General features: G+C 39.3%; 1 protein-coding gene across 4 annotated transcripts in view; it reads right to left on the bottom strand.

Annotated features, from left to right (window-relative positions):
- LOC124290624 (cadherin-23-like) overlaps window positions 1-22831 on the bottom strand; it is a 49085-nt gene extending 26254 nt beyond the window's left edge. Inside the window, exons 1-3 of one of the 4 annotated variants that reach the window (XM_046727391.1) lie at window positions 22443-22831; window positions 2194-2315; window positions 322-387 (exon numbers count right to left, since the gene is read on the bottom strand). In XM_046727391.1, coding sequence (XP_046583347.1) covers window positions 322-387; window positions 2194-2239 — 112 coding nt within the window. In that variant the 5' untranslated portion in view covers window positions 2240-2315; window positions 22443-22831. Of the gene's footprint in view, window positions 1-321; window positions 388-2193; window positions 2316-5871; window positions 6025-13969; window positions 14109-22442 lie in introns of those variants that run through there. The other 3 variants (XM_046727393.1, XM_046727394.1, XM_046727392.1) reach the window with 3 other exon arrangements.
- Between the last annotated feature and the right edge of the window lie 1249 nt (window positions 22832-24080).

Below are 24080 nucleotides of genomic sequence, written 5' to 3' on the forward strand. Positions count from 1 at the left end.
TCAGCCCTACTAATAACACTATGTACTAGGACACCGCTGTTAGTCGATATCATTTGATATGATTTTGAGGTCATTGTATTGAGGTTATTCTTGTATTATGTTATATTTGTCTCGAAGAACGGATAGCCCACCCTTCCCTATGTAGGGACTGTAGCATCTACACTGTACAGGAACAACCTTTTCGACCCAAATGATTCCTTCGAGGCCAGTATCCGACTCCTTGGCTGTTGCTACAGAGCAGACGATTATCTGATTTAGGAAACTGTATATGCAATATACAACAGATTCATATGGTCACCAAATTATGCATTAAGTTCTCACCCATACTGGCTCCTTCGTCTAGTGTAACGCTGAGAGAAGAGCCTAAACCACATTCTGCATCAACAGCTTGAGAAAATGAAGAGAATGGATTAATGCATTAATGGTCACAGTCGTCATTGTTTGAATGATGTGGGCAGTTCAGGCTATAAAAAAACTTACTGTTCTTAAGTAGTGAGTGTGTTTAGTTTTCCGCCGAACTCAGCAATATTCCAGGTATATGGCAGTTTGTAAAATTAATAATCGAGTCTGGGCCAGACAATCCAGTGATCAACAGCATGAGCATCGATCTACACAATTGGGACAATTGTTGACCGTGTCAACCATGTCAGCGAGTCTGACCACCCGATCCAGTTATTCACCTCTTACGACATGCATGGGTTACTGAATAACAATAACCGGATCTTCAAGGGTACTGTTCTTATGTAACTTGCGTGAATGACGAATACTTCCTGGAATGCAGGACATTCTTAAGCTTTCTCAGACACCTTCTGCCATCACTGACTTTCAATTATCCATTCATACAATGTCACGGCACTTTGTCCGTTTACACCAAAAAAGGATAGTAAAGACTGGATATTCGTTTGCACTAAAATTTTATATTTAAGAATGTTCCATAAATAACAACTGCGCTGGACGGAACATACAGTACATTTATGACAATTACAACTTTTATGCATTAGTTTTGCTCTGAATCAGGGGGTATACTCCTAAAGATGTAGGGGAGTGTGAAATATACATGTCAATAACAAGTATTAAAACAAAGATAAGTGTTGACGACAAACATCCTGTGCAAGAATGTTCATTATAGACAAACTTTATGGATAACAACTTATTTATTACGTTTCGATATGGATTCTTGAACCGAATCTGTACTGAAACGTCGCACTCACGAAAAAAGAAGTTGTTATCCATAAAGTTTGTCAGCTACTAAAATGCCACTCAAAGAAGAATGTTCATGTCTGTAAAACTTAACACCAAAACACACAGAATAGTTTGCAGGTGTCGCAAGCAGTAGTGTAACACAAGTACGTAGGGTGTTATTCCTGATTTCGATTCATCTCTGAGAACCGTTAAAAGTTATTTGCATGTTTAAAACTGGCAGCAGTCTTCGTGCTGTGGCCAATACGTTCACAAAATTTCACAGGTCTGTCTCAAACCCAAAATGTTAAAGATCAATCTCATTCAGGCTCGACCCACGACAAGAGTACTCGTCCCAAGCTCCACAAGAGTACAGGCTCGACTGATCTAGAGCCAAGCTCCCAAGTTAGGCTCGACCCCGACAAGAGTACAGGCTCGACTGATCCAGAGCCAGCTCCAAAGAGGCTCGACCCAGGCTCGACTGATCTAGAGCCAAGCTCCACAAAGTTCGGCTCGTACCCGACAAAGAGTACAGGCTCGACTGATCTAGAGCCAAGCTCCACAAAGTTAGGCTCGTCCCACGACAAGAGTACAGGCTCGACTGATCTAGAGCCAAGCTCCACAAAGTTAGGCTCGACCCACGACAAGAGTACAGGCTCGACTGATCTAGAGCCAAGCTCCACAAAGTTCGGCTACATGCTTGACGACTAGAAGAGTACGAAGTTCGGCTCGACTGGCTCGACTGATCTAGAAGCCAAGCTCCACAAAGTTCGGCTCGACGACAAGAGTACAGACTCGACTAGAAGAGTACAGGCGTCGACTGATCTGAGAACCAAGCTCCACAAAGTTAGCCTCAAACGGCGAATCTCAAAAATGTTGCCAATGATACACGATAACGTGATCAGTCAGACAAATACTCATCTCTTATATGCAGCTTGTGTCAATGCTGAAAGCCCCACACACATTACAAAGTCATACCATCCCTGCAGCTGCAGGATCATCTGTAATTCTTACCTGTAAAGGTTAGGGTCATGAAGAGGAGGAACCATGGCAACTCCATCTCAGAATGTACCGTTACTCGCTTCCGTAGGATATGCTCATATCAGTTGACTGCGGCGAGAATGTTGTCTGTATCACTGTAAGATATTCACATGCATCATATTTAACAGGAAATGATAAACACTGATTAAAAAAGCAATGTCTCCATAATAAAATATACAGCAAGATAAATACAACGGTCTATCAAGACTTCTATTAAATGTTAGCCCGACATTATAGTATCTGCTTTCTTGTTGCCAGCGATAATCGGATTAAGAGATACATCTTTGTTTTGAACTTGAGGTGGTCTAACTATAGATCTGATACCTCTCATTTAAAATTTGGAACCGGTTTCAATTGGAATTTGAAGGTTTGGTGTTTGTTTCTTTGATGTTTAACGCCATACTCAGCAATATTCCAGCTATATGACAGCGGTCTGTAAATAATCGAGTCTGGACCAGACAATCCGGTGATCAACAACATGAGTATCGATCTACGCAATTGGGATTCGATGACATCTGTGTACCAAGTCAGCGAGCCTGACCACCCAATCTTACGACAAGCATGGGTTGCTGAAGACCAATTCTCACCCGGGTCTTCACGGGTGGAATTAAAAGGTGTCAAATCACGGAATCTCAAGCAATCTCTGACACAAGCTATTGTTTTTTGTCGCTAATGACCGAATGTTTCACGAAACTTTCCCTTTCATTTTTCTGTTTATGATTATTCTGTTCTTGAAGAAGTTTGAAAAATTATGATAAATAAAAGTGACAAGCTCATTCGACTATATCATGAACTTGCGTTTTTGTATAACAATATTCATGATACAAGATGGTGTCGAAAAGGTGAGTGTATCCTTTTCCACAGGTCACAAACACATTCAAAGGTAAGTCAAATATATACCTGAGAACATGCGGGAACAAGCTGGTACAAGTTGAAATGGGAATTGCATCGGACATCTTGTAACTCGCCCGGCACGCCGAAAAGTCAGAAAATGGGTACAATTGAACTATTGTCCCCGCCATGCTGGAATATTGCTGAAAGAAATGAAACCAAGCACTTTGTAACTGCAGCGTTAACCATATTTAACTATTTGCATGCTATATATACCATATGCGTTCTATTGAAGTTAAATCAAGTTTATTCTGATTTCAAAACAGAACATACTCTCTGTGAAGACAAAATAAACTTGTACGTAGTATGACTGAACGGGTTCTCCAGTTTAGTGACTACACTGAACCATTAAACTATAACACAGAAGCCACACAAAAAGTACTCAAATGTATGTAGCAATTACATGTATACTGAATGATTTCCATACTAAGCTACATATTTATTACACCTGTTCTTTGTTCTTTATGACATCAAACGTAGCGAGACGTGTGTGCGCGCTAATGTACCCGATACAATGTTTATACAAAGGAATGGGAATGCTGACGTGAACGCCCTAACTAATGTTTCATTGTCTCTGAAGGTCATGCTTGTCAAATAGCACAATCCCTTCTAGCGATTTGCCCATCTGAGCTAGACACAAGACATCGCTGTACAAACGGTCAACATTTCACAGGAGTGGAAATAACCCATTGCCCGACGCCCGAGTCCAGTGTTTTTTTCTGTCGGGCAAGCAAATCTGTATATCACACTGTTCCGGTGTCCAGTTGATATTCCAATGTTAATTATGTTGTTTATTTAAAAAATCAAGAAGAAAATCGGCCGGTATAGTGGAAAAATTATCAGGGCAAGTGATTTTACATGTGCCACTGTACCAGAGTACACTAGCAATTTTAAAGTTATTTCCACCCCTGATTTCAATGCGATCGAGGGTGTTCTCTCTACAGAGACTCAAGAATGTGTCATGCGACAATTAACAAAAGTTCTTGTTGAGTATATATGAATTTTTACGAGTTAAAGCAATGCATAAATCACATGTTGATAGTGAGCCATAAACAAATTGTCATGATGCAGATGGAAACGTATAATCGACTCTGCCTTTGTCAGAGATTTCTGAGAAATGGGGGACGGTTGGGTAGCCTAGTGGTTAAAGCGTTCGCTCGCCACGCTGAAGACCCGGGTTCGATTCTACACATGGGTACAATGTGTGAAGCCTATTTTTGGGTGTCCCCCGCCGTGATATTGCTTGAATATTGCTAAAAGCTATGTGAAACTAAACTCACTCACTCTGAGAAATAGGGAAAGTATGTTTAACCTTTACATTTGTATTGTCTACAACTCCTGTTAGTTTACAAATCTATGTGTTATGCTACAAACACTGTAATCGAATGAACCATTAACATTCTGTACTAGTATCTTCACTGATTAGATGAAATCTATTTCTCCACATTTCCTAATGCATCTCCCTAAACACAGAGTTATCAAAACTAACATGGAACCATGGTACTAACGTATCAGGAGGCGGTTAAAGAAAGTTCTTCCCAAATTGATGAGTACTGATCGAACAGGATTCATGACGATATTCTGGACATGATATAAGACTTCTCTATGATATCATGAGGCATACAGAATCAAAGGAAGTTCCTGGCTTTCGATTCCGTCTCGTGGTTATTCATAGATAGAACGCTGTCGTTTTTTAATATTAGTGATGACTTTAAGAAAAGGATCAATGTCATGTATAATGATATGAAATCTTGTCTTGTCATAAATGGTTCATTATCATCTTGGTTCTCCATTCAAAGAGGTTGTAGACAGGGTGATCCCTTATCGCCATACATCTTTATTCTTTGTGTGGAAATCTTGCCTGGGTTAGTAAGAAAACATCCGAACATCAGAGGCATCAAATTTGGTAATGAGGAATATCTTCTCACTCAGTATGCAGATGACACAGAATTCATCTTAGATGACTCAAGGACTTCATTTGAATCTTAAGTTGATACTCTAAATCTTTTTTGAGATATTTCAGGTATAAATATCAATTATGACAAATCTGAAGTTGTATGGATTGATAATGTCAAGGCCAGAGAATAACCAGTCTCGAGTATTCGCCAAACGGATTTCATTGGACGCAAGGGAAACACATGACGAAAATGACACCCGGTGTCCGCAAGGAAAGATCAGAAAGATCTAACAATTATTTTCCTTTTCGTGTACAAGATATAGCAAGTTTGAAAGTACTATTTGACACCAGAGATAACACCAGCTTGAGCCACTTAACCTCCTTTCCTACCTGCTCAGACTTCGATCAGCACAAGGCAAGAAAGGGACTTCTGAGTCATATCCGTGTATAACATACAACTTGAAATAGAAAATTGATACAACGAACGCCTTGTCAGAAACTCTCCCAATAGGTGACATAATATGTTTCTTTCACGTCACACACGTTTTATCAAAACCGTCTCTGATAAGCCAAGGCATGGATTTGAATGTGTGTCAACAAGAAATGTAAAACCACTTCTGTTTTGGGCCCAAATTATCATTATATGTTGTTTATACAGAGAGATCATGTACAAAGATCAAACAGTGCTAACACGTATTTCACTCTAAGAATGATTGAATCAGTGTTGACTTACCGTTAAGAAGTATTCAATCATAACACGTACTAGACATTGACAAGTCTCGGTTATGTAATCACTTACTACAAGTAAAATAGATATTCCGTCGTGAACTCTAATGGTACCAATGAAAGTTGATATTGCTCACGTGTACTCCAGTAAAGATGTGATCATGGTATTCAGGTATCCCGGAACTTGACAGCAGGCGAATATAGTCGCCTGTTTAGTGGCGGAGTTACAGCCTACAGGTGTGCGATCACGTCCGGGTTCGCCAGGTCATTGCGATATGCTAACGTCATTGCCAAGACACTGGCGGGTTGATATCGACACACCTGCCTGACATTCCCCCATAATCTGCATATCTACCGCATGACCTGCACCTCGGGTTGAGGAAGTAACTTAGCGACCCACCCTACAGTACTCCAGTGCTGTTCTGCTGGGACCTGAATGTAGTTCCTTCGTGCTAAAACTATATTTTAATAAATATACTGTCTACCTTAAGACGATCTTAATGTGTCAGAATAATATGTTTGGTGCATCGTTTGGTTTATTCTATATTTGACACAACCCTACCTTCATATACACGTAATGTGTGTCTGAAATATCTACATTGTGACATTACATATACAAATAATGTGTGTCTGAAATATTCATATTGTGACACTTCATATACCCGTAATGTAGGTCTGAAATGTCTATAATTGTCTCACTATATATATACTCATAATGTGTGTCTGAAATATCCATATGGTCAAAGAACATATATACCCGTAATATGTGTCTGAAATATCTATATTGTCAGACGACGTATACCCGTAATGTGTGTCTGAAATATCTATGATTGTGACACTACATATACTCGTATTTTTTGTCTGAAATATCTATAATTGTCACATTACATATACCCGTAATGTGTGTCTGAAATGTCTATAATGTCTATAATTGTCTGAAATATCCATATTGTCAAACAACATAACCCGTAATATGTGTCTGAAATATCCATATTATGACACTACATAACAACATATTCTGACACCGATACTAAAATGTGTCTGAAATAATTTTGTGACACTACATATACTCGTAACATGTGTCTGAAACATCCAGATTGTGACACTACATATACCAGTAATATGTGTCTGAAATATCTATTTTGTGACACTACATATCCTCGTAAAATGTGTCTGAAATATCCATATTGTGACACCACATATACTCGTAATAAGTGTCTGAAATATCCATATTGTGACAATACATATAATCGTAATAAGTGTCTGAAATATCTTTATTCTGACACTAATATACCATTAATATGTGTCTGAAACATCTGTTTTGTGACACTACATACACTCGTAATATGTGTCTGAAATATCCATATTCTGACACTGCATATACTCGTAATATGTGTCTGAAATATCCAGATTGTGACACTGCATATAACAGTAATATGTGTCTGAAATATCCATATTGTGACACTGCATATACTCGTAATATGTGTCTGAAATATCCAGATTGTGACACTACATATACCCGTAATATGTGTCTGAAATATCCAGATTGTGACACTGCATATAACAGTAATATGTGTCTGAAATATCCATATTCTGACACTGCATATACTCGTAATATGTGTCTGAAATATCCATATTCTGACACTACATATACTCGTAATATGTGTCTGAAATATCCATATAACAGTAATCTGTGTGACTGAACTATCCATATTCTACTACCCGTAATATGTGTCTGTCCAGATTGTGACACTGAAATGAAATCCAGATTGTGACACTGCATATAACAGTAATATGTGTCTGAAATATCCATATTCTGACACTGCATATACTCGTAATATGTGTCTGAAATATCCAGATTGTGACACTGCATATAACAGTAATATGTGTCTGAAATATCCATATTGTGACACTACATATACTCGTAATATGTGTCTGAAATATCCAGATTGTGACACTGCATATAACAGTAATATGTGTCTGAAATATCCATTTTGTGACACTACATATACCCGCAATATGTGTCTGAAATATCTATATTGTGACACTACTTAAAGTCGTAATATGTGTCAGATATATCCATATTGTGACACTACATATACCATGTTGTTGTAATGTGTTGTTAATACAGTATCTCTGTATGCTACAAACTCCTGTTCAGGTATATACAGTACATTCCTCCGTGGCAAGCCGTAGAAATAATAAGAGACAAAATAAACTACAAAGTAAATATTTGAATCTAATTTAGCGGCGGTAATTGCAACACCAGTGCAGTATGGTATAACTGGTTGAATAAGATGATAAGATAAGATAGGCCTTGGGTGCAAGACAAGTTTAGAGTCCGACAGTCAAGTGTGTTATCACGAGCTTTAGACATGCAAAGATGTATCGCAGAAACTGTTGACCGTGATCATAGTAATATAGAATATTTGTTAGAAATGTCTTTGATGTAATTTACAATAGTTTACACTCTTGTCACGGGCTTCTGCATCAGGGAGTTTTACCCAGATACCCAGCGTCCTGGTGAACCTGGTTAAACACTGTTTTGGAGCATTATCACTTTTACCTTCATGACAACACTGTTAAAAGTATTAGAGAAAGACGTGTCTCAATAAAACTACTACAATAATCTCTGCCCCATGTCTTCTTTGTAATATTAGCGAATCCGTTGAAAGTAAATTCGTCTTAAATAACGTTTACGTTTACTCGTAAGATATCTAACCACCGATCATAGGTAATAATTGGCTGATAGCTTTTGATTTTTATTTATAAAACCCCAGATATTCAGATACTTTATAAATTTATTTTGGGGTTTTTTTTCAAATGACCATTCGTACCAAACAGCAAACTAAAAATTGGATAATTATTGCACTTTTAATATAAACCTCGAAATATGGAGTGATAACTTATCATGGTGGGATACATATCAAACAGAGAGACAATTTAATGTAAGAGCATGATTGAGATATCATTTACAAGATAATGAGGATAAAAACAAACACAGTGTCGTCACGAGGAAGGCCGTGGTCAATACGTGCATCTCCGTCCGACACGAGGGAGATAACATTGTCAATGTCTTTAGAAGCAGCTAAGGTAACCGTGATCAGACAGTCAGTGTTGCCATGGTAATCATTCCTGGTTACACAACAGTCAGTGTCTATAACAGGGCACGTACTATCGCCTAACCGAAGGCCTCGCCTCAGTAAGAACACAATCCAACGGACCACTACAACTACACCCTACCGTGTGCAGAGTAGAATTACAGGGAAGTAAAGAGCACTCCATCCGCTGTTCTGCAAATTACACAATCCCAAACATCTGACACACGTACTGGATCACACCCGTCTACTCCTGTATAAATTAGACAACCACATCTACACCTGTATAAATTAGACCACCACATCTACTCCTGTATAAATTAGACCACCACATCTACTCCTGTATAAATTAAACCACCACATCTACACCTGTATAAATTAGACTCCCACATCTACTCCTGTATACATTAGACCCTCACATCTACACCTGTATACATTAGATCACCACATCTACACCTGTATACATTAGACTCCCACATCTACACCTGTATCCATTAGACCACCACATCTACACCTGTATACATTAGACCACCACATCTACACCTGTAAACATTAGACCACCACATCTACACCTGTAAACATTAGACCACCACATCTACACCTGTATACATTAGACCACCACATCTACACCTGTAAACATTAGACTCCCACATCTACACCTGTATACATTAGACCACCACATCTACACCTGTATACATTAGACTCCCACATCTACACCTGTATACATTAGACCACCACATCTACACCTGTATACATTAGACTCCCACATCTACACCTGTATCCATTAGACCACCACATCTACACCTGTATACATTAGACCACCACATCTACACCTGTACAAATTAGACCCCCATATCTACACCTGTAAACATTAGACTCCCACATCTACACCTGTATCCATTAGACCACCACATCTACACCTGTATACATTAGACCACCACATCTACACCTGTATACATTAGACCACCACATCTACACCTGTATACATTAGACCACCACATGTACGCCTGTATAGTTATATTTGTCTTATGGTTTTATGAACAATGTGTTGAATTACAACTACACAACTACACATCCTAGAATTTGACATCAACTCCCTTCTTCAGAACATACCAGTGCACAAAACAGTTTCATACAAGCTGCAATGAAACTATGTGAACTGGCTAAAACAAAAAGTCGTATGTAAATAATCATGGCGATAAACATAATGGCGATATCGGTCTGCCAGCGAGGCCCACCCCGACAGCTTGATACTACAACAGTTTAGTGACTGAAGAATGTTACCGATACCACCAGCAGGCAAACGACCCCAAACTCCCCCTTCCCCGTCTGGTTTGTAAGCAATGCGTTAGTTCTAACCTACTGCATGGATATGTTTACAACGAGAACGCAGGTGCGATAGTTCAACACCACTCTTCTTCCCAATAAAACAGAAAACAGAACACAGAGCGAGTGAGAGATTGAGAGAGAGAGAGAGAAAGAGATTGAGAGAGAAAGAGAGAGAGAGATTGTGAGAGAAAGAGATTGAGAGAGAGAGAAAGAGAGAGAGATATTGAGAGAAAGAGATTGAGAGAGAGAGAGATTGAGAGAGAAGAGAGAGATTGAGAGAGAAAGAGATTGAGAGCGAGAGAAAGAGATTGAGAGAGAGAGAAAGAGAGAGAGATTGAGAGAGAAAGAGAGAGCGATTGTGAGAGAGAGAGATTGAGAGAGAGAGAGAGAGAGAGAGATTGAGAGAGAAGAGAGAGAGAGAGAGAGAGAGAGAGAGAAGAGAGAGATTGAGAGAAAGAGAGAGATTGAGAGAGAAAGAGAGAGAGAGAGAGAGATTGAGAGAGAGATTGAGAGAGAAGATTGAGAGAGAGAGAAAGGCGGGGGGGGGGGGGAGAGAAAGAGACTTTAGATTTGCTTCAGGTAGACTCAGACTTGGACTTGCACAAAGGCTTAGATTTACCTCAGGTAGCCTAGAAATTTAGATTTACCTCAAGTAGACTTAAACTTAAAGTTACCCCAGGCAGACATTGACAAATAGTAGGACTTACTCCAGGTAGATATAAACAGACTCCTCAACTAATACTTAGACCTACTTCAAGTAGATTTCATCGTGTGGATATTACAGGGTGTGGTCAATCACAATCTGAAACACCCAGTTCGATTCCATCGATTCCACGAATAATTATGAAATGCAACATTACTTTCACTGTATATGCTGCCTTGTTTAAAAATTACCATTTTAATGAACTTACACCATCCATTACCTCACTCACTCATCACCCAACTCACTCACTCACTCACTATTACCTGTGAACTTAAGTTACATTGGCACCGTGGGAACGCATGCTAATGAGAGCCGTGGACCTATTTGTATTCCGTGTTGAATGGCGTTGCCCCGCTGTGCTGTGATTAATGCATTCAGCCTACCCCGACGGTGATCTGTATAATGGGATATTACGCCCGGGGTACAATAGCAGGCACCCGGTGCCACCTCATATTGATAACAGTGCAGGTTAGAACTGCATTTTGCACTGATTTACTCTAAATCAATAGATATAAAAACATATTTATTATCTGCCAAAATAGATACCAACTGGCGTAACAGGCAAAATAGCAATGAAAATTTCATGAATGGATACTGGCGTTGGAACCAGGTTTTCCGGAAAGACATTTTGAATAATATGGTAATGTTTGCTTTGTTCTGTTGACGTGTTTCATGTTCACGCAGTTTAGTAAAATTATACGTAAAATGGTCAACGTCACACAATAATCAGTCTCTGGTATCTGCCGAACATATACCACTGTACGCAATAGGCAAGAAAGAGGAGAAAATGTATAATCAAATGAAAAATACTAAAATTCATTTGCTGACAGCAGGTGTTGGCGAAAGACTACAAGCATGACTTAATCCATATGGCGAACACGTCTGTAATGTACACCAGTTTAAATGTTGGGTTATTATCATTCAATTCGTAAACTGACGACAACAGTTGGCAAAAGGAACAGGCTTTACTCACTGCAGCCATTTCGTGAATCGAACCCCTTCAGTCGGTTTGAAAACCAACGCTTTTACCAGAGGGTCAAACACAACAATTGCATGATGTGAAGACTGTATGTCTGGGTTACCTGCGTTAACATGCCCACGTCAACAAAACAATTTACATGTGTTTTATATTTGTCGACTGTCTGCTCTGACATTACACATGCAGCAAAAACACAAATCTCGACCTCACGAACATAGATAAGATATTTATCACGAACAAGGGCGTTGTCGGGAGAAGTGACAGTTCGACTTGAGAGGGTCATTGCTAAGAGTCGTACATGGACACTGTTATCTGCACATATACTCACGGAAACAAGTAAAGCTGTGTATTACTGATGGAGTACACGTGGTGAATGGCACTTTGAGATGCACTTGCGTGATATCATGTTTAAGGTATGTTAGCATAGGTTAACCATAGATTAACATCCAACATAAGTCTTGAAGCACCCATAATCAGAGCGAATTCGGGATATAACATAATGATTGCTGCATCCTGACCCGCCAAAGGGACGTAAGTCTGCAGAGCCAGTTGGACGACATGGCTATCAGAGCCTCCTAACCCTTACAGAGGGGTTATTTTATTAACTACTGCAATGTTTATTGGTCAGTTTTCAGACATCCTGCCCAATATCATGCTTCTAATTACAATCATAATCAGTAGTGTACTGAGGTGAAGAGAAAGTCCAACCTCAAAAATATTGTTTGTTTTAATTTGTAAATGACTAAAACCATAACCGATATGTTCGTATGTACGAGTATACAGTTCTTGTAAGAGTCATGGGTGACCAAGCTGTCTTCGGCGCGTCATGCAGAGTTGCTTGCCTTACACGTGACTACAACGTGAGTTCGAATCCTAGATTCACGCTGTTTATTGTTTCATGGTTTGTAAGCTCTATAATCGTCACGTAGGTTTCACCAAAGCGATAAACGCCTGACACCTGTTTCCTTCCTCCCGCGTAAATCTGACATGCCGTTATATAACGGGGATACTGCTCAGAGCTTACAAATGCTTATATAAGACGAGTATATGGATGGCAACGTCTTCTTTATTGTATAACGCGACGATTCTCGTCTACGTCTTGCCCCTTCGTCAGGTGATAAAGACAGGTGTAGAAAACATAATATATATATGTATATATATACTCATGCCAATAATGGTTGTCACCCCTCCCTACCCCCCCCCCACACCCATTTCATTACACACCCACTCCAATTAAAAAATTGAAGGGGTGACAACCATTATTGGCATGAGTATATATACCAGATTTACAGGAAACCAGAGATGTACATCTAGATACAATCAATCAGTGAGGACAGACACAAAAGAAGTTATAAAATAATGATAATGGGGATAAGGTAAAGCCAGTTGACACAAACAAAGGGATATGAACACAGCAGAGTGACATACTTAAGTGACAATAGAGGCGAGTGTGGTGTGGCTTTTGTGATGTTCCAGGCACTAGGGAGGTATACACCTTGATCTCTATTAATCCCTGGGGTTAAAAATGCTTGCTTGTTTGGTGTTTAACGCCGCACTCAGCAATATTCCAGCTGCGGTCTGCAAATAATCGCGTCTGGACCAGACAATCCAGTGATCAACTGCATGAGCATCGATATACGTAGCTGTGACATGTGTTAACCACGTCAGAGACCCTGACCATCCGATCTCGTTAGTCACCTCTTACGACAAGCATGGGTTTCTGAAAACCAATTGTAACCTTGGCCTAGATTTTCGAAGCTCTCTTAGCGCTAAGATAGTCGTAAGTTAACGTTAATGTATGGCACTTACGACTATCTTAGCGCTAAGAGAGCTTCGAAAATCTAGACCCAGGATATTTACGGGTTACCAAAACCTTAGTTAGTATCATCACATTGCTACTCTACACAATACTACAGCCAATAGAACACCATCGCATATACCATTGTGTACAATATAACACATACATTTTCACTTAAATTAGAGGGGCGGTGGGGTAGCCTAATCGTTGAAGCGTTCGCTCGTCGGGCCTAGGACCCTGGTTCGGTTCCCTACATGGGTATAATGTGTGAAGTTCTCGCATCCCGTGCTGGGATACTGCTCTAAATGCGGCATAAAACTATACTCACTCACTTAACATCTGAGAAGAAGATGGTACACATCACCACGTTCAACACACTATGCTGCATGCATCTGTGCAATACCAAACCGGCCGTGGGCTGTTCAATATTAATCTATATGAGAGAATACCACCCACTCTGTAACGTTAACACCGCACGCACTATCAGCTCCCGAATCATATCTCTCACGACATGATGCAATAAATAATTGTATCCTGATATGCACGACGTGGTATCTCCTCTACCTTCCAGCTCTATCCAACAACGTCCTTGCACGTAGAAAGGAGATTACAGTATTTCACACAAAGCATAAACATTATAATCTTTCCTTGAAACCAACTCTCGTGACGTGACTGCACATGCGTCAATTTATGGTCTCTCTCATGAAGTGGAGCATTAATGTACGGACGTAAATTGAGGCAGTTAGGCGGTCGGGGTAACGGGACACAATCTTTCAGTGGCATGAAATATAACCCCGAGAATTGTTTACTATATAATACTATTGTTGTAACACACCTGAGCCTATAGTATTTACTATATAATACTATAATACACATTGATTGTAACACTATATAATACTATTGAGCCTATAGTATTTACTATATAATACTATTGTTGTAATACACCTGAGCCTATAGTATTTACTATATAATACTATTGTTGTAACACACCTGAGCCTATAGTATTTACTATATAATACTATTGTTGTAACACACCTGAGCCTATAGTATTTACTATATAATACTATTGTTGTAACACACCTGAGCCTATAGTATTTACTATATAATACTATTGTTGTAACACACCTGAGCCTATAGTATTTACTATATAATACTATTGTTGTACACCTGAGCCTATAGTATTTACACTATTGTTGTAACACACCTGAGCCTATAGTATTTACTATATAATACCATTGTTGTAATACACACCTGAGCCTATAGTATTTACTATATAATACTATTGTTGTAACACACCTGAGCCTATAGTATTTACTATATAATACTATTGTTGTAACACACCTGAGCCTATAGTATTTACTATATAATACTATTGTTGTAACACACCTGAGCCTATAGTATTTACTATATAATACTATTGTTGTAACACACCTGAGCCTATAGTATTTACTATATAATACTATTGTTGTAACACACCTGAGCCTATAGTATTTACTATATAATACTATTGTTGTAACACACCTGAGCCTATAGTATTTACTATATAATACTATTGTTGTAAACACACCTGAGCCTATATAGTATTTACTATATAATACTATTGTTGTAACACACCTGAGCCTATAGATTTACTATATAGTATTTACTATATAATACTATTGTTGTATTTACTATATGTACCATTGTAACACACCTGAGCCTATAGTATTTACTATATAATACTATTGTTGTAATACACCTGAGCCTATAGTATTTACTATATAATACTATTGTTGTAACACACCTGAGCCTATAGTATTTACTATATAATACTTTACACCTGAGCCTATATAGTATTGTTTACTATATAATACTATTGTTGTAACACACCTGAGCCTATAGTATTTACTATATAATACTATTGTTGTAACACACCTGAGCCTATAGTATTTACTATATAATACTATTGTTGTAACACACCTGAGCCTATAGTATTTACTATATAATACTATTGTTGTAACACACCTGAGCCTATAGTATTTGTAACACACCTGAGCCTATAGTATTTACTATATAATACTATTGTTGTAACACACCTGAGCCTATAGTATTTACTATATAATACTATTGTTGTAACACACCTGAGCCTATAGTATTTACTATATAATACTATTGTTGTAACACATCTGAGCCTATAGTATTTACTATATAATACTATTGTTGTAATACACCTGAGCCTATAGTATTTACTATATAATACTATTGTTGTAACACACCTGAGCCTATAGTATTTACTATATAATACTATTGTTGTAATACACCTGAGCCTATAGTATCCATAATACAATGGACAACAAGCAATACCAAGACATGAAATGGGAGGTGGTGATGTTTCATGAAATGATGGAATGAAAAGGACTGACTGACTGACTGAGTTTGGTTTTACGCCGCTTTTAGCAATATTCCAGCAAAATCACGGCGGGGGACACCAGAAATGGGCTTCACACATTGCACCCATGTGGGGATTCGAACCCGGGTCTTCGGCGTGACGAGCCAACGCTTTAACCACTAGGCTACCCCACCGCCCTTGTAATGTAAGAGCATGATGGAGATATCATTTACAAGACAATGAGGAAAAAAACAAACACAGTGTCGTCACGAGGAAGGTAAGGACAACGTTCCCAGTAAATCATTTCGCCGTGGTCAATACGTGCATCTCCGTCCGACACGAGGGAGATAACATTGTCGATGTCTTTAGAAGCAGCTAAGGTAACCGTGATCAGAAGGCCCGGGTTCGATTCCCCACATGGGTACAATGTGTGATGCCCATTTCTGGTGTGATATTGCTTTAATATAGCTAAAAGCGGTGTAAAACCCAACTCTCTCGCTCGCTCACTCACTCATAATGAACTGAAAATGAAAGTATACACTCAAAACTCGGATTTGACCAAATCGTTGCAAACTGAAGGCTCAAAACAGTATCCAGTACTTCATCATGGAATAACCATGTCTTGGTTCTTTCATTTCTAGTCTCCATGAAACATGGATGTATAATTTCTTTCGCCCGGCAGTGATTTATTTATTAGTATTTCTGTTACAGTTTTCCTGGTGTGATCAGTTTACTGGGTTTACCATGACATCACCTGCGCCTCGATCAACAATTAAGCTTATAGTCAAATATTAGTTTGATTATAGCCCTTACAGCGTGATCGCCTGGAGACTCAGTAAATGTTTGTACCTTTCTTAATTTGAACACCTCCTAGAGAATAGACGAACACCTTCCTTGTGTTTATTCTTCCTTGTCAGGTTTGTGGACACATGTCAGAGATTAAGAATCTTGAGGTCTGGCGAATCAGGTAAACATGTATCTCATAAATATACACTGATGTGTGTATCAACCCATGGGCCTGTAATACAATGCATAGGGAGTCAAAGGCGTGTCGGTTCGCCCCCCCCTAAGCCATGAGCGGGATCATCTAATGAAATCTATAGTGTTTGGACTGAAGATATATCATATAAACTAATATGGGATCAGTGTATATTCAAGGCAGAGCTGCATTCGTCTTGTAAGGTGACCAATATCGGGGAAACAACAGTTAAGCCTTTACTTAAGCCTTTAAGGGACACACCCGAATGGAACACCCCTGATTGGAACACCCCTTACAGGGACTGGGACACCCCTTACAGGAACACCCCTGATTGGAACACCCCTTACAGGGACTGGAACACCCCTTACAGGGACTGGGACACCCCTTACAGGAACACCCCTGACTGGAACACCCCTTACAGGAACACCCCTGACTGGAACAGCCCTCACAAAAAACATCCATGACTGGGACACCCCTTACAGAAACACCCCTTACAGAAACATCCCCTACAGGAATATCCCTGACAGGAACACCCACGAGAAGAACATCACTCACTATCTTGGAGGAACACTCCCAACAAAAGCATCTGCAATGAGAACATCCTTGCAGGAACGTTATAGAATGTGTCTTAGCAACTTCATATGAATTTGGGCGGTTGGGTAGCCTAATGGTTAAAGCGTTGGCTCGTCACGCCGAAGACCCGGGTTCGAATCCCCACAAGGGCACAATGTGTGAAGCCCATTTCTGGTGTCCCCCGCAGTAATGTTGCTGGAATATTGCTAAAAGCGGCGTAAAACCAAACTCAGTCAGTCAGTCAGTCATATGTATTTACCACGTAGCGTAAACGTGTATACGAAGTATAGATTCCATTCTGACATTGTTTGTGGTCAATAAACGCCCATATTTCTAACAGCAAAAGTCACCTGTTAAATGTCATGGAAGCCTAAAGTACTTAAGTTTTCGATCAGTCAAATATCTTGAAAAGGTCAAGTCGTATCTAAGATATCTACCGAGGACGGGAGAAGTATTTTTCATGACGGTATGGAATGTGCGGTGCATTCAAAATAGTGGTGTTATAATATTCAAACACCCTTGAGTCGATGTTCAAGGGTCCTGAGTAAATACGTCGAGTTACCCGAGATTCGACACAACCGCACAATTACGTATTGATAATACGCTGAGGGACAGCTTTTCCTTCGCGATAACCGTGCGTTCGACAAAGCAGTGTTCGACATAACGGTGTTTGAATTTATGTAAAATGAAACACGCAGAGAAGCTCGAAATAAGACGAGTGTCAACATTAGGGCAAATGGCGACTGCCATTAAATTGATGTAGTGGAAGTGTTAGTTCAGAAAGTCGCCACCCATTTCATATCATAGCATGCAGTGAAGACATGGAGTGTCTTACAAACCGTGCCGGAAATACAACAAGCAACAATGGTGATTTGATGGTGACATATTTGATACGGATGTCACAACCTTAGTGAGTGAGTTTAGTTTTACGCCGCTTTTAGCAATATTCCAGCAATGTCACGAGGGGACCCCAGAAATTGGCTTCACACATTGTACCCATATAGGGAATCGACCACGTGTCTTCGGCTTGACGAGCGGACGCTTTAACCACTAAGCTCCCCTACCGCCCCTTTTTGGAGCCTTATGCCTTTTCTGCTGTATTCAGTTCGGAAAGGTTTTGACGATTCTGATGTAATCCAATTTTCAAGAGTTTGCTCCCTTTGTCCAGTCTTAGTGCAATGGTAAATTATGTTACAATATTACATGCCTATTACGATAGATATTTGTAGCATGGTTTGGTGAAACCTCCATATCAACTGAAAATACAAATGACTTCCACGTGGCTCCACGGTAACACTGTATATATTAGTAAATATTACGTATTACTCCAATTTCTTCTCGCAGGGCCTTACCACCAACATGTTCGTAACGATGTTAACCCTGACTGGGAGAAGGAGATAGTGGGCACCTGGTGTTCCCCTTTGTACAACCCTTAAGAAGCTGGAGAAAATATTCTTTCATTTAACTTAAAGTTTATCTGACAAGTAAGAATCGTATGTTCTTTAAATTATTTTGCGAAGCATATAACCCCTTGCCTTGCATTGCAGCGCAGATCTACCCTCGTAGATATAGCGACACGTTTTTATAGGCCGATGTAATGCTGTAAATATGGCATGCCTTGTAGTGGCAACAGGCGGATAGAATATCGTAGATTTGGCGTGATGCTGCAGTAGTCTGATAAGTGTTGCACATTTAGCGTCATTTTGTTGGTGGCTGGTGAGTTCAGGAGATAATGTCTCAGGCAGCCAGAGGAAGTAGCGGCCCGAGCATGTGACTTGTAATATGATTCGGTTAATAGTGTACGGACGCGGATAAAGCATGCTCCGTTGACAGGATTTGAAACACGAGGATGTGCAAAATATATGAGCTGGGATCTTCCAGCTCTCAGCTTCTCACGTTCAGACACAATCTCTCGGTGTCTCACTTTTGGAATCTCATACCGAGTGTCTCTCAAGGTGTCATTCTTGGTATCTCACATCCGGGTATCAAATAACGCGACAGTCTCACTTGGCATCTCATACTTAGTTATGTCACTCTCTACATCACAATCTCGGTGTCTCATATTTAGTTATCTTAATCTCTACATCACAATCTCGGTGTCTCATATTTAGTTATCTTAATCTCTACATCACAATACAATCAGTGCCTCATATTTAGTTATCTTAATCTCTACATCACAATCTCAGTGTCTCATATTTAGTTATCTTAATCTCTACATCACAATCTCAGTGTCTCATATTTAGTTATCTTAATCTCTACATCACAATCTCAGTGTCTCATATTTAGTTATCTTAATCTCTACATCACAATCTCAGTGTCTCATATTTAGGTCTTAATCTCTCATATTTAGTTATCTTAATCTCTACATCACAATCTCAGTGTCTCATATTTAGTTATCTTAATCTCTACATCACAATCTCGGTGTCTCATATTTAGTTATCTTAATCTCTACATCTTAATCTCTACATCACAATCTCGGTGTCTCATATTTAGTTATCTTAATCTCTACATCACAATCTCGGTGTCTCATATTTAGTTATCTTAATCTCTACATCACAATCTCGGTGTCTCATATTTAGTTATCTTAATCTCTACATCACAATCTCGGTGTCTCATATTTAGTTATCTTAATCTCTACATCACAATCTCGGTGTCTCATATTTAGTTATCTTAATCTCTACATCACAATCTCGGTGTTATCTTAATCTCTACATCACAATCTCATATTTAGTTATCTTAATCTCTACATTACAATCTCGGTGTCTCATATTTAGTTATCTTAATCTCTACATCACAAATCCTCATATTTGTTATCTTTAATCTCTACATCACAACTCGGTGTCTCATATTTAGTTATCTTAATCTCTACATCACAATCTCGGTGTCTCATATTTAGTTATCTTAATCTCTACATCACAATCTCGGTGTTATCTTAATCTCTCTCATATTTAGTTATCTTAATCTTAATCTCTACATCACAATCTCAGTGTCTCATATTTAGTTATCTTAATCTCTACATCACAATCTCGGTGTCTCATATTTAGTTATCTTAATCTCTACATCACAATCTCGGTGTCTCATATTTAGTTATCTTAATCTCTACATCACAATCTCGGTGTCTCATGCTTAGTTATCTTAATCTCTACATCACAATCTCGGTGTCTCATATTTAGTTATCTTAATCTCTACATCACAATCTCGGTGTCTCATGCTTAGTTATCTTAATCTCTACATCACAATCTCGGTGTCTCATATTTAGTTATCTTAATCTCTACATCACAATCTCGGTGTCTCATATTTAGTTATTAATCACAATCTCGGTGTCTCTTAGTTATCTTAATCTCTACATCATCTTAATCTCGGTGTCTCATATTTAGTTATCTTAATCTCTACAATCACAATCTCGGTGTCTCATATTTAGTTATCTTAATCTCTATCACAATCACAATCTCTCGGTGCCTGATATTTAGTTATCTTAATCTAATCTCTACATCACAATCTCGGTGTCTCATGCTTAGTTATCTTAATCTCTACATCACAATCTCGGTGCCTCATATTTAGTTATCTTAATCTCTACATCACAATCTCGGTGTCTCATGCTTAGTTATCTTAATCTCTACATCACAATCTCTTAGGTGCCTGATCGGTTTAGTTATCTTAATCTCTACATCACAATCTCGGTGCCTCATTTAGTTATCTTAATTCTACATCACAATCTCGGTGCCTCATATTTAGTTATCTTAATCTCTACATCACAATCTCGGTGTCTCATTTAGTTATCTTAATCTCTACATCACAATCTCGGTGTCTCATGCTTAGTTATCTTAATCTCTACATCACAATCTCGGTGTCTCATATTTAGTTATCTTAATCTCTACATCACAATCTCGGTGCCTCATATTTAGTTATCTTAATCTCTACATCACAATCTCGGTGCCTCATATTTAGTTATCTTAATCTCTACATCACAATCTCGGTGCCTCATATTTAGTTATCTTAATCTCTAAATCACAATATCGGTGTCTCATGCTTAGTTATCGCAATCTCTACATCACAATCTCGGTGTCTCATGCTTAGTTATCTTAATCTCTACATCACAATCTCGGTGCCTCATATTTTTAGTTATCTTAATCTCTACATCACAATCTCGGTGCCTCATATTTAGTTATCTTAATCTCTACATCACAATCTCGGTGTCTCATGCTTAGTTATCTTAATCTCTACATCACAATCTCGGTGTCTCATGCTTAGTTATCTTAATCTCTACATCACAATCTCGGTGTCTCATGCTTAGTTATCTTAATCTCTATATCACACACTCGTTATTTCTACTCAGTTATCTCTCTCTACATCACAATCTCAGTGTCTCATATATACTGTAGTTATCTCACTCTCTTCGTCACAATCTCAGTGTCTCATATATACTGTAGTTATCTCACTCTCTACGTCACACACTCGGTATTTCTATTAAATTATCTCACTCTCTACATCTCACTTTCTATATCGTCTATATCGCTATTGTCTGCTGGAAAAGAAATCTTGTAAACAAATACATATTTAACACGGCGGTTCCTATCCCTTTTTGTGTTCAACATAAACGCTATTAACAACGTCTAGCAGTTACCTTCACAGCATCAGGACAATCAACCCTTTACTACAAAAGAACATTTCAACATTTCAATCCACATTTCAGCTCATCTGACTTTAATATCTTTGTTGCTATTACAAACTGCTGAGTACATATATAGGTGAGCTACAGAGCCGTTGCAATATTTTGTACAATTGGGAACATACGGATCCGTGCTGCCCGGAATATACGGGTCCGTCCTTCCAGAGACACGAGTCCCACTAGACACGCCTTGGCTGTAAATGGAATCTCACCTTATTGATGGGTAGAACTGACGAGCGGCGGCAGTGGCAGCAGCAGTACCCGACACCGCCCCCAGGACGTGGTGATACTGTTTCCTTACAACTACTCTTCTACAAGACTGGCCTCCGGTCGATTGGTATTAAAACTGGATATCCTTATAACAATATGAAGGTGAACGGAACAGGTGGCTCTCTTCGTTAAAACAGACTTGTGTTCCGCATTGAAGAAACACAATGTATCACTTTCTACAGATTGTACACATTCCTGACCAGCAACAGAATCCAAACACAATTATCTTCCGAACTCAAATCCAGGTTTTCTAAGCAAACGTCAAAGGGAATGACGCGATCTCGACTACGCGACCGAGCAAAGGAGGTTTGCTGCGGATTAATCTCCTCAGCCTCGCCCTATATTGATAGCCTTCAATGTTTGTTGTCTCCCCGATAACACCCCCTTCCCTCCTTACCCACACTCTCAAGCTGTCATCAGGTTCTATATTAATCTGGTGACACACTGTCCGGTCATGATAATCCCGAAAACAATCGCTTGTCGCACTGTATGAAGGTTAAATAAACGCGATCGTGATGTCAAAATATAAATATGGCGTAGAGCGTGTTCGAACAGGTGCAAGCTTAAACAGAATAGTTTGTAAAGTGTGGACAGAGAGGAACCTGGAGTTACAGACATATATATCGATATACAGTTTGGTAGAAGCAACAACAATAAATATACAAGATATGTGAGTGAGTGTGAAAGAATATATTGTAATGTTGAGTAAGTGAGTGAGTGAGAAGGTATTGCAACGTTTCAGCACTATGTCGACAGATGACATCAGAAAAAGGCTCCATCGCCAGTACCCACGCAGGGAATCGAACCTGGTTTTCGGCGTGATGCGCATTTCATATCGCGACGGCGTACCATAATCTGTATCAATGTATGGATTCGAACCCGGTTACTGCTGTAACCACTGCGCTCCCACACGGATGTTAAGTTCAGGGCTTAGATTTTCGAAGCTCTCTTAGAGCTAAGATAGTCGTAAGTGCCATACATTAACATTAACTTACGACTATCTTAGCGCTAAGAGAGCTTCGAAAATCTAGGCCCTGGAGTAGAATATCTTTGTGGTTATATATGTAATATTATTAACAAAATAGGGGGTATTTCATTTTGAGGTGATATTATTTACAAGCCAAGTTGTGTCATTGTATGTGAATTTACAAAATAATTACTTCATTCACAACGTCACATGACCTTCGTAGGTAGAACTTATGCAAGGGTTTTCATGATGTGCCCGTGAACATGGTGGGGGTAACAATCGAAGTGTACAGTGAAACGTGCCCGACGTCCACGTGGTATTCCACGTGTGACGGGCCGTCACGTTACTGCAAGACGTCGTTGGTGCCAAAAGCACAGCGCTGGACCAAGCGTCGTTGGACTAACGTTATGTTTTCGGATGAATCCAGGTGTACTTTGGACTTCCTTCACAGGGAGGGAACCCGTGTCTTCGGTGCGACGAGCGAACGCTTTAACCACTACACTACCAACCGCCCCGGAAGCATGTGGTACCAGATGCGCGCCGACATGGACGTCGTTTTATGTTTCAACATTACAACGTAAGACCACACCGGGCTCGTATTGTTACTGAGTAC

The sequence above is a fragment of the Haliotis rubra genome, unplaced genomic scaffold (genome assembly GCF_003918875.1).
Source record: "Haliotis rubra isolate DU_JTF1 unplaced genomic scaffold, ASM391887v1 Scf47, whole genome shotgun sequence".
Lineage (NCBI taxonomy): Eukaryota > Metazoa > Mollusca > Gastropoda > Lepetellida > Haliotidae > Haliotis > Haliotis rubra.